Here is a 13,170-nt window from a genome sequence, read left to right as displayed (position 1 = left end):
GTGAAGGGAAATCTTAATGATTCAGCATACCAAGACATTTTGGACAATGCTATGATTTTACCTTTCTGGGAACAATTTGGGGAAGGCCCTTTTCTAGTCCAGCATGACTGTGCCCCAGTGCACAAATCAAGGTCCATAAACACATGGGTGGATGAGTTTAGTTGGAAGAACTTGACTAGCCCACACAGAGCCCTCACCTCAACCCCATCGAACAACTTTGTGATGATCTGCAAGAGAGATTGTGAGCCAAGCCTTCTCGTCCAACATCAGTGTTTAACTTCACGAATGCCCTACTATGTATTGGCAAAACTCCCACAGATACACTCCAAAATCTTGTGGGAAGCCTCCCCAGAAAAGTGGAAGCTGGTAGAGCTGCAAAGGGGGAGGATTGGACAAACTAAATATCAATGACTATATTTAGAATGCAATGTCATAAAAGTCCCTGGTGGTGTAATGCTAAGGTGTCTGAATACTTTTGTCCATATAGGGTATACACACACACACACTTTATTGATCGAAGGCAATGCCTGATAGTTATTTTGTGTCAGAATTAAATATCACTTACAGTTTGGGGTTTATATATCCATTTGAAACAGCAGGAAAGGAGTGATGTGGTTGAACGTGATTGCACACAGCATATAAAACAGAGGAAGGGGGAGGGGTGGGTCGCAAAATAACTTTATTGCCATTCCAAAAAAGGATAGAAAATGAAAATATTTCAAAGAGTTTTGCAAACATTTTCACCACAAATATACAACAGGTTTTTTTGTTGTTGTTGTTTTTTTTTTTTTTTTACATATTTAATACAGATTTTGACATTTTATTTGGGGTTGCTATCAACTTACCTGAGTAAGTATAAACTTAGTAAAGAATAAAGAAAACCAATTCACGCCCCTGACAAATATATATCAGAGTATTATTGATACTTATTTTTAATATATGTCTTTTGTGTAGATTATTAAAAAAAAAAAAAAAAAAAAAAAATAGACCCTTTTCTTTCCCCAAGTGACAAAGTGTGTACTAGAAAACAGCTGCATTGGCTACCTATTAAAGTGACAAAATTGAGTTTGTACAATAAAAATGCTTTTGCCTCCTCCAAGATTGCTACCAAATGGCATCCCACATATCCTAGTCAGCATACACACATGAAGGATTGTGGGAAAGGCACATTTAAGATTATAGAGAAGACAGACGATGGCACACCTGTTTAGGTGGCCATATTTGTCTTTCAGCAATGTACCAATGGCTCAAACCTATATAAACACAGAATAGGTCACCTGCATAGCCGCAAGAAAATTAGCTAGCATGATATAAGACTGAACTTAATTTTAGCATCACAAATACGTTATACAGGAGGACTAAAACGTAACTGTCAATTCATATAAAAAAAATTGTTATGTTAAGCTCCATGCCTCTCAAATACCCAACCAGGGAAAGGATACTATATCTTCCAGTACAGATACTCAAAGATTAATGGTTTTCAAAAGTAGCACTTCCAAACAGTAACAGTCAACATCTTTCTTATCACCATCCCACAATCGAGCCCGGCTATCCAACAGTAAGGGGACTGGTGCTTAGAGTTACTATGCATTGTTAGAGAACCATCTATGCTAACCATATCCATTCTGTGCACATCACTACTTGCCAATTTTTTGTGTAATGCATTACTTATACTTTATCCACGGTGGAGTTTGAGGAGCCAGTTCTTCAATACATCTTTTAGCCGTTCCACGCCATAGAGTTCTGCATTAACGGTTTCTTCTCCGCCACTCAGTTTGGACTTCAAGGATATGAGGATTTTACAGGCACCCAAGGCCACTGGTTTATCACAGTCACTAAGGGCATCCAACAAATACGTAAAAATCCCCACTTTATTTAATTTTTGCAACGCTCCCACTATTCTGACCTTACTAGTGTTGGAAGGTAATTCTGCATTGTACGGACTGCTATTGGCGACACATACGTTAAATGTTTCATCCACAAATAATCTAGCCAGTTCTAGTGCATTAGATTTCACCTCACAGTCAGAGTCTTTCTTTGCCACATCTAGAATTCTGTAAAGCAACGATTCTGGTTCGTGAAAATTCTGGATATGACCCTGTATCAGCCAATTCACAAACACCTTTATGACGGCCCTTCTGGGCGAAGGATCTTTGTCTTCAGATAAAATATGCATGAAGTTTGGGACAATAACCTGTTCAGATATTTGGTGGAAAAGCAAAACAGAAAAAGCAGACAGTAAGGGAAGGTTGCAGATAATTACAGAGGAATAAAGATGAAACATTAAAAAGGTTTCTAAAGAAATTAGAGGAAAACTATAGTGTTGAAAATACAAATGTGTTAATAGTTTACTTTTTAGTAATTAACAATGCAGTGCGTTCACAGAAATATTTAAATCCAATCAATATTTGTTGTGACGACCGCCTGCCTGCAAAACAGCAGAAAATTATTACACTTGCACAAAGTCTAGGATTTTGTAGTCATATAGTCGGGTGCAAGATTAAACTTTTTACCAAATTGGTAATGATCACCAATCGGGTATTTAGATTAAAACACAATCATTAAGTGAAACCAGAAATAGCAGTGTAGAAGGAATAAACTGGATCAAGAAATGTGAATTTTGTGTTGGAAAAGAAAGCAATTATTTTGTGCTTGCCACGCAAGCAAACACGTTGCCAGCGATCTGGAAAGGAGCTCAAGATGTAAATACTACCATCCTGTGGGACAACGCCACAAATGGCTCTGGTATAGGCCTTTTTTTTTTTTTTTACTTCGTCCTTTCTTGTGTGTATTTAAGGGAATCCCGCATTATTGGTTGGCACCTATCTGCCAAGACTGTGCACAATGTGAAAATATGAAAGGGTGTCAGATTGCATTTTTTATATGCTCAATGCTGGCACATGATGCAAGATTCGTAAATACACTAGTTTATGAGCACCAGCATGGTTTTTTGGGTCAGAAAAACTGTGCTTCTGACCAAAGAGGACATAACAGACTAATTTAGTAAAGTGCAGGAAAAAGATGTACATCAAATGACCATTTCTCATCATAGTAATGGGATCTTATTGGAGGAGCAGGAAGATCTGTGCTAGGTTGTGCAGCCTCATGGAACCAGCCATACATCAGATTGGTTTGCTTACATGAATTCACCAGAGATGTGGTAAAGTAGGGCTTTGGGATTATGTTAGTGACTAGCTGGTGTGAGATTTCTAGAATCTTTGCGACAATAACTTTGTTTTGCAGGTGAAAATGCCCTTTTAAAAATGTGTTGTTGTTTTTTTAACAAGAAAACAAGATATATTTTACTATAAAACCAATATTTCTTTAACCCCTTCAGGACGGAGTCAATAGTGCACGTTCTGATCAAAACAAAACGTAAACAAAAACTAGAATTTACGCTATATATCTGTTCACCCGTAGTTCCCCTCTTTCAAATTATATGCACCCACACTTACTATATATAATTTTGTTCAGGAGAAACAGGGCTTTAATCTATCATTAACTATTCATATATGGAACATAATTTATTATGAATAAAATTAAAAAAAAATGTGAGAAAATAAGTTTTTTTTAAAATTGCATTTCCGTCTGACATTTTAACTGTAAAAGTCATAACACTGTTAGGTTTTACTGCAAAAAAATGCACATATTTGTAATCAGCAATGTCTCACGAGTACAACAGTACCCCCCATTGACAGGTTTTATGTTGTTTTGGAAAGTTACAGGGTCAAATATAGAACATTCTATTTTTAAATTGAAATTTTCCAGATTAGTAATGTTACTTTTGAGACGGTGTGGTAGCCCAGGAATGAGAATTACCCCCATAATGGCATAGCATTTGAAAAAGTAGACAAGCCAAGGTATTGAAAGTGGGGTATGTTTAGTCTTTTTTAGTAGCCACTTAGTCACAAATACTGGCCAAAGTTAGCGTTCATATTTGTTTTTGTGTGAAAAAAGCAAAAAATGAATATTTGGCCAGTGTTTGTGACTAAGTGGCTACTAAGAAAGACTGGACATACCCCATTTGCAATACCTTGGGTTGTCTACTTTTGCAAATGGTATGCCATCATGGGGGTAATTCTCATTCCTGGGCTACCACACGCTCTCAAAGGCAACATAACCAATCTGGCAAATTTCAATGTGAAAAAAATTAAATGCAAGCCTTATATGTGACTCTCTAACTTTACAAAACACCATAAAACCTGTACATGGGGGGTACTATTATTCTCGGGAGACTTCACTAAACACAAATATTAGTGTTTTAAAACAGTAAAACATATTACAACAATAATATAGACCATAAAAGTGCCGTTCGCTTGTAAAAAATGCAAAAAACGTCACTTTTACTTAAAATATCATCGTTGTAATACAATTTACCAGTTTGAAACACTAATATTTGAGTTCAGCGAAGTCTCCCGAGTAAAACAGTACCCCCTATGTACAGGTTTTATGGTGTCTTGGAGAGTTACAGGGTCAAATATAGTGCTTGCGAATTAAATTCTCTGCACTTTCTCCCTGTGTTGTCAGGCATGTCAATCAAATTTTAATTAATCAAATCACATAATTACGTTAAAAGATTATTTAAATATACACGTAGAATTTTAATATATATGCATTTAAAGGTATTTAAATTCTACGTGTATACTAATGTAATCTTTTATGTAATTATGTATTTATCTCTCTCTCTCTATATATATATATATATATATATATATATATATATATATATATATATATTTATATATATATATATAGATAGATAGATATTTGCGGTTATTTGTATTTTATATATAGATAGATATATGTCATTCTAAGTGTATTTTGCATATATAATTTATATTAAATTTTGTTTCAATATTTTATTTATTTATTTTATTATTTGATTTATTATTTTAATTATACGTATTTATATAATATATATATATATGTACATCTATTATATATATATACACATATTATATATATGCAACGTCATTCTAAGTGTATTTTAATATTAATATATATACTTATATTAATATTAACATACACTTTGTATGACGTTACATATATATAATATGTATATATATTAAATATATACACATATTATATATATATATATGCATTTAATTTATTTTTAAACATGTTTAATTATTTTTTTTTACACTACCTACCAGCAGGGGGACTGTCTGATATTTCAAACAGTCCCCCTGCTGGCAGATCCATAGCCAGCTATAGGGGGCCATGTGATCGCTCTTTGAGAGCGATCACATGGCCCCCGGGGGCCTGATTTGCCAGAGGGGGGCTGCCTGGGCTGTCAGGCAGCCCCCCAGAAGAGGATCGCGGCGGAGGTGAGTACACCTCTGCTCCTGGGGCTAAAAGCCGTTACGACGTACCATGCCGCCGCAACGGCTTTAAAGCCCATTTAATGCGGGATGGCATGGTACGTCGTAACGACGTTAAGGAGTTAATTGTGTATTCATAAATGTATTGGTATTTATCACTCACCTTTTTTTTCATTGCGGTCATAGATATAGTGTTTTTGGCCAGTCTTACGTGCAGGTCAAAAATATTAACTAGCCTTGACAAGCACTGCACAGCACCCGCTCGAACCGCACTCACCGGGTCTTTAAGCAGATCTATGGCCCTATGAGGAATGCCAGATCCGCAAAGAGCCAGTTTGAAGCCTTCTCGTCCTATCAAAATACAAGAAAATCCATTTAGTAAAATCTTATTTGCTTAGAAGATATGAGTGTTGGAAAAGTGTTAAAACTACTGAAAAGGCCTGATTTGCAAGATCAGAAGGGATTTTGTCTTGAACTAATTTAAGATTTCAGAGGTTAAAAACTGTTCAGTTTGTATCATTTTAGCATACCAGAGGTAATATTGCCCATCCACAACACTGAACTCATCTATTGCCCTCTTCATTCTGAGCATCAGCGTGATCAGTCAATGTGTTTACAGAACAACAGAAATGTATTAGCTGTTCAACATTAAATAAATATATTCCAGAATTCCCTATGTACTGGAGTCGTATGTAGACTTTAAAGGACCACTATAGTGCCAGGAAAACATACTTGTTTTCCTGGCACTATAGTGCCCTGAGGGTGCCTCAACCCTCATGGTCCCCCTCCTGCCAGGCTCTAGGGTGTGGAAGGGGTTAAACTTGCCTCTTTCTACAGTGCCGGGTGGGGGTCTCTCCTCCTCCTCTCCACCTCCTCCTCTCTGCCTCCTCGGCTGAATACGCATGCGCGGCAGGAGCCGCGCGCGCATTCAGCCAGTCCATAGGAAAGCATTCTCAATGCTTTCCTATGGACGCTGGCGTCTTCTCACTGTGAAAATCAGAGTGAGAAGCACGCAAGCGCCTCTAGCGGCTGTCAATGAGACAGCCGCTAGAGGCTGGATTAACCAAATATAAACATAGCAGTTTCTCTGAAACTGCTATGTTTATAGAAAGAAGGGTTAATCCTAGCTGGACTTGGCACCCAGACCACTTCATTAAGCTGAAGTGGTCTGGGTGCCTATAGTGGTCCTTTAATGAAGGAATCAGATTTACCTCGATGGGTCAAATAGGACCCAGGTTTGCAGCCTACGAAGAATAAACAGGCTCTTACAGTTGTATGCCAGTACGACTAGTATATGAACCAGACAGTAATGCAAAGTGACTTTTTTTTTTTTTTTAGAATTTTTCATTTTTATAATTTTTTTTTTTTATTTTTTTTACTATGAGCTACCTGTATAGCAATTTAGGAGATCACTGATGTAATCTAGCGTGTTTTGACGATGCTCCCAGTGTGTATTGCAGAGACGTTTCAATAACAATGGCAACAGATCTGTGGAAAAATAAAAAATAATTTGCCGCAAGACGAATCTTTTAAGTGAACATATACTGCAGTCATATGATGAGGTAATTCCTCAGATTACTCAAAAATAGCTATACATTTATAAAAACTATATTACAACTATGCTTTGCAATATTAAAACGGCTGCGCTGTTACAGAATTGTAAAGTACTAGGAATACAATGCAAATGACACACACCACCCCACCTCCCATGTGCAATAAAAACAAAGAGAACCAAAAGTCTGTTACAGCGTGTAAAAATAAACGTGTAGGGTGGATAGACAAGAAACCAATATTAGGAAACACACAGAAATAGGGGGAGACCTGGGTGGGGGGAATGTGTAGATTAACAAAGCAGCAATATTTAGATGATGACATTGCACCAAAGCCCGTTTCACACAAGTAATAAAAAAACGTATGCAGGGCAGGTACAAGTCTGAAATAAAAAAATAAAAATAAAATAAAATAAAAAAATAAACAAACAACCAACTTATGTAGAAATGTTTGCAACTAAGTTTTATGGCATGGGGGAGTTGTATGCACAGTAAATTATTATAAAATTTTCCGTAATAAAAATTTGGAAAACCGATAGATAAATTTAGTTGTATGAACTGAAAGCCACAACTAAACAACAGTTGTGGTATATCTGATGTAATATATTACATTTTATATCAGAGTTTTCCCTCGCTAAAGTGTGAACTTGCTGGGAATTCAAAGTGAATTTTTAAGTTTAGGTGACGTTCTTAGCCCCAAAAAAAGCAGAAGGGAAAATATAACTGTCATAAAACGTTTCCAATTATTTTGGCCTAAAATTTTAAATGCGCTTTGGACCTAAATATTTTAGGTTGTTCTAATAGTAATTGTAATTTTGCCACAGTAGCAACTCAAAGTTCCATTATTGGATAGCTTCTTTAGGGACACGGTCATCACATTAAAGTGGCCTGGGTGCAGTGTCCCTTTTGCACCTAGTACTGCAATGTAAAACATTGCAGTTCCAGAGAAATTGCAATGTTCACATAGCATCACTAAGTCATCCTCTAGTGGCTGTCTGGTAAACAGCCACTAGAGGGCTCCCTGAATCGAAATAGATCATAGGTCCGGTATCCGACGCTGCACGTCCTGGACACCCAGGATCAGATTTTTCCCCACAGGAAAGCAATAATTCAATGTTTTCCTATGGGGAGGTCTAATGATCGCACGCCAGGCAGGGGGAGCGATAGTGCCAGGAACACAGCTTTGTATTCCTGAGACTATAGTAGTATTTCTACCTTATAGACCAGGGGTAATCAATCTTTTAATACCTACGTATTTTTGTTGATTTTAACATTTCCTTACTGCCCGCTAGTGCAGCAGTAACTTAATGGTTTGTTTTGCTCAAGTGCGAAAAAATGTTTTCGAACGGAGGGCTTTTTAAAAACTATGTACTTCACTTTATCTTTTTTTTTTACTTTATGCAGGTTTATACATGTAAGTACAATTTATTGAATTTTCAGATCTCAATCGATGCAGCGCCTAATAACGCGGGAGCTGCTTAAATTGAAGAATAAATAATGACAACATTTTTGCAACTTATAAAAGAGTTATATTGGCTCCTTGAAGGTGCACATTAATTTAATTAAATCTCTTGAAAATGCGCCCCTTGTATTACTTGTACGCATTGCTTAATCTTTTCATTTACCTTATGACTATCACTATTTTACAACTTGAGGCTTGCGTGTCTCTTCTCTATATTCTACATTCTATCTTTGAAAAAACTGAAAACTCAATAAAAAACTATTAAAATAAATAAATAAAATTTCTTGAAAATGTCTGCCAGATAAAATGCATCATTCTTTATGGATTTTAATTGTACGTAGAGACCAGCCTGATTATTACCATCAAAAAACTGTATGACACTTGTCAGGGTATTTATATCGGCAGACATTTTGTGCTATGATAGAAATTAAAGTGTATATTGCCTAAATCACTCTGAACAGAGCAGACTCCATTTTGTTATCTTCAAGCTAACAAAAGACAAGATTTCTATCCCTTCTGTAAAACTAACCACTTTGCCAGAAGCTAAGGAATGCTTAGTATATACAAACCAAATTGATAAGAAATGAGAACGGGGGATGGACAGACTGTCTAAATGCTAATGGAATATAATTAATTCTAAACCCAGACATTTGTGACAGAGAAGATTACAGAAAACTTAACAGACAGAAAACTTAAATTATAAATAACCATAAAGATAAGCTAAATGACATCAAAATAGCCACCAGGAAAAGTTAACTCTTTCCTAGATAGGAATGTTTAGTGGGACGAGACTGCCCTCTATAGACCAAATACTTAAATTGCTATCTGGAAGGTAACCACACCTCAAGTTTTCTATTGGTTTATCACCTAGTGAATTTTCCCTTATAAAAAGTTAAGACAAAGGGAAGAGAGAGGTATGCAAACGAAGCAAAGAAGCAAAGAGGTGAAGAGTCGGAGGCAATGCAGAGAAATCCATGACAGGTAGCCACTCCAGGGCACTCAGAATTTCTTACACACCAATCACACATCCATTCAGTTCCTGAGACTACCTACTAATCTGATGAAAATATCTACTCAACTGGTAATTATACTGGTTTAATTTAATTAATCTAAATTAATTAAAATTTTCTAATAGCATGATATATGACTGGATAAATCACGATCAGATTTCGATATTTAGAAATCTTAGTTACTAAAGAATATATAGTTATAATATTCTATTCTGCAGATAGAAAGGAATAATTATATATATTAATGTGACATATCACATGTTAGCACATCGTGATATTTATCCAGGTGTATTGATTTGCCCTAAAATAAGATAATAGATCTGTTTAGGCAAGTTAAGATTCTGCTTATAGAACATGGTAGATTACTCTTATTGGATGGTTCCAGGAAATGACTAATGAGCTGATATAAATGTTATTTTATTTAAAATCACATGAGAATAGGTCTTAATTACCTAGGAGGTCTAGCCAGCATTGAAAGGGTTATTCTAACTGTCAGCTAAAGTTTTATGGCCTTAAGCTGCAAGCTCTGTGTCTGTGTGTAAGTTTCACTTTCGTTTCTCTGTGAAGCCCATCATAAATCATTGTCTTGACAATTGGCAGTATTAGCCATTGGAATGTATTGCCATTTGTATTGCATACCATGTTATACTAAATATTCATTAATTATTGTCACGCATGTAACTTATTATTATTATTTAAATTGTCACAATAAATTGTATCTATTTTTATAACAAATTGTGATTTTATTTATTTGGAATACATTTCACTTACACGATAACGATCTTTGGGATCTGAGAATTGAAATAGTGGGCAATTCTCAACTGTTTACTATTATTATCCCATAAATATCTCCACACACTATCATATAATGAAACAAAACGAGGCTTTGAGAACCACATTCTGCCCTCCACTGAGTTATGGCAAGTTTTGATTTAGTCACTTCTGGTCCACTGCTTTCAGTTTTCCAGCATGGTTGCATGTTCTGAGCATGCATGCACTTCCTTTTAGCCATCGAGAGAGATTAAGCAAACAGAGCTTTTTAGGCGTTTTTTTGTGAGGTTTCTCTCAATGGCTGGAAGGGGGCATGCGCTTGTGCGGAGCAAGTGGATGTGCTGGAGAACCAAGGGTTTGCGGATAAAACCCACCACCGCCCACCATGAATACTTGAATCGCGCACTAGTGGGCGGTAGTTACCAGGTTGACTACCACTGTTATAGACTAAGCGAAACAGCAAGTAATAAAATAAAGGAGGGATTAAAGTAGTGCGAAAAAATAAAAAGCCAAATTTTACACATGCAAAGGAACATCCTACCTTTTAGAAAAATAATGGATTGCGGCCAGGAGTCTTTGTTTTTAGACACGGAAGACGCCCACAGCCATGATGCTGAAGTATTAAAAGTCTTTTTTAGAACCTAGGCAGCAAAAAACATGGTTTAGAACAGTGGAGCCCAAAAGGTAGATCCCCCAGATGTTTTAAAACTACAGCTTCCCTGGTGCTTTGGTGTTCCAAAGGAACGCAAAGTATCATGGGAGTTGTAGTTCTACCACATCTGGGGATTTACCTTTTGTGCACCCCTGGTTTAGAAAGTCCCCACACATTGAAAGGAGTAGGCTTTGCTACTATACATTAAAGCGCCATATGAAGGAAACATTGTTACTTTAAGTAGATGACATATTTTAGGTTACCCACTGCAGTAGGACATTTACAAGACATATCAGTTTTTCCTTCAATTACCTGAAATTGCTCCTTTATACATCAGAAAGATACATGGTGTATTCAATGTAAAATATACTGATTTACTCAACTTCTCTGTTCCAGCACCACTTCGTGGGTGTTACTCTTCGTGTAACACCCACCTCCGGCCGTCCTCTGCACCGCCTGCTGTCTTCTCAGATTTGCCCTGCTTGTGGACGCATACCCAATGCAGGGCAAAACTCCTCAGTGACATTGGCAAGCGTGCTTGCTTCTGAACAGAGTGACGTCAAGTCCTCTGTTCCTATACTCCCTAGGAAGCACCCAGCTAGGGTGTTACCATAGCAACCACCGTGTATGTGCTGTGGTTGCTATGGGTGAAGAGCAGAGGGACCTCCTGTGGGAGGTCTTTCTGGTCTCCCTTGTCAGTGCCACGGCACGCCAAGGCATTGGCTGACAGCTGGGAGAAAAATCCATTTTAAAATGGATTTTTCTCCTAATATATAAATTTGCAAGCACAATATATATATAGAATCATATGCTCACTCTTATGAGCATAAGTTGTTGGGCGTGAGAGGTTCCCTTTAACTATTTGCCTGCCAGCTGCAAGCAATCAAATACTCCAGATATTTAAATGCAAGTGAAATATGGTGACGAAATGGAAAACCTACCAGAAATATTTGGCCCAAAATTTCTTTAAAATCAGTGCTACATCAGAGCTGGATCCTAAAAATAATATAGAATTCTGATTCAATTAAAAAATTGTTTAGTTTTTTTTGGACATCAACTGCATTCGGCTGGATAGTGTAGATTCAGTTGCAGAAGAGGAATCAGTCAGGAGCTATTAACAGTTTAAAAGTGTATCAATTAAACTGTTAATAGCTCCCGACTGATTCCTCTTCTGCAACTGTCATTAATCTAATACTACCCTTACCTTTTTGTGTCATTTTACCCCACTCCCTCTAGCATGTAAGCTCATTGAGCAGGGCCCTCAACCCCTCTGTTCCTGTGTGTCCAACTTGTCTGGTTACAACTACTTGTTTGATGGCGCTATATAAATATCATATTAATAATAATAATAATAATTCAGAGGGAATTATTGCATTTTTACCGGCCTTGACTTTAGTACATATGAGAATTGCCAACCTGGTTGGAGTTTAGTTATTTGCATGGAATTTTGTCCGTACTGACATTTTTGACTAGCTTACCGCTCTGGTGTCAACTTAATGTTTTGATGGCTAGTTCAGCAAATAGACCAGAATTTACTCTGCTCTTCTACACAAATTACTGCAGTAAAGAACGCCTTGTTTTGTTGGTTTCCACTAACCACTAAAGGATTATATTAAACGGAGTGAGAAATCGAACAACGAGCAACAAGATGGGGGTTTAATTTCGATATATCAAACTGCAGTGCATTTAAATCTGAACAGCTGTGATGGTAGCAGAGATAGAGGATGTTTACAAACTGGCTAGTGATATCTTACAGGGTTACTCACTAAAGTAAGCATTCAAAATTAATTTCAAGTATCAGGTCACAATAGCAGAAGTCGAAACGTTCTCTAAGTCTTTCAGTTTGACTACTCTGGCCTTAACTTTGAAATTCCCTTTCAATTCCCACGTTCGTGAATAACTCTGTTAATTCTGTAATATTCAAGAATGGTGTAATAAAAACAATTAAAACCATCCTATTTTGTTCCCCCTCCCCCCAAAGAAGTGAACACTAGAGATACCATGCTGGTGCCTCTAAGCGCTTAGAATTTATAATCTGAAAACGAAAATCACAGACATCTACATCAATATAGTAAATGTGTTAGTTTAGTCTATGACAAAGGATGCTGCTCTGCAAATGCACATGGAGTCTATCCTCTAGAATGTTCTAGAATGTAAGCTCATTGAGCAGGGCCCTCCACCTCTCTGTTCCTGTACGTCCAGTTGTCTGGTTACAATGACATGTCTGTTAGTCCACCCATTGTACAGCGCTACAGAATCCGATGGCGCTATATAAATAATAAAATAATAATAATGTAAAATTTTTGCCACTGTATAAATGATTTGTTTACTTAACAAGGAAAGAGGATATCCAACAAGCTGTAAATGTGTTCCACGGGTGTGGCTTTGGCTTATTTATTTATAA

The 13,170-nt window shown here is 36.8% G+C and overlaps 1 protein-coding gene across 1 annotated transcript in view; it reads right to left on the bottom strand.

Annotated features, from left to right (window-relative positions):
- Nucleotides 1-954: 954 nt before the first annotated feature.
- Nucleotides 955-13,170, bottom strand: part of BRAT1 (BRCA1 associated ATM activator 1) — a 40,192-nt gene continuing 27,976 nt past the window's right edge. The window contains exons 12-15 of the mRNA XM_063429534.1: nucleotides 10,656-10,755; nucleotides 6,711-6,809; nucleotides 5,485-5,672; nucleotides 955-2,194 (exon numbers count right to left, since the gene is read on the bottom strand). Coding sequence (XP_063285604.1) covers nucleotides 1,676-2,194; nucleotides 5,485-5,672; nucleotides 6,711-6,809; nucleotides 10,656-10,755 — 906 coding nt within the window. The 3' untranslated portion in view covers nucleotides 955-1,675. The remainder of the gene's footprint in view (nucleotides 2,195-5,484; nucleotides 5,673-6,710; nucleotides 6,810-10,655; nucleotides 10,756-13,170) is intronic.

This window comes from Pelobates fuscus, chromosome 8 (genome assembly GCF_036172605.1).
Source record: "Pelobates fuscus isolate aPelFus1 chromosome 8, aPelFus1.pri, whole genome shotgun sequence".
NCBI lineage: Eukaryota > Metazoa > Chordata > Amphibia > Anura > Pelobatidae > Pelobates > Pelobates fuscus.
Note: the sequence above shows the minus strand (reverse complement) of the source record. Positions and strands in the feature narration are given on the sequence as shown.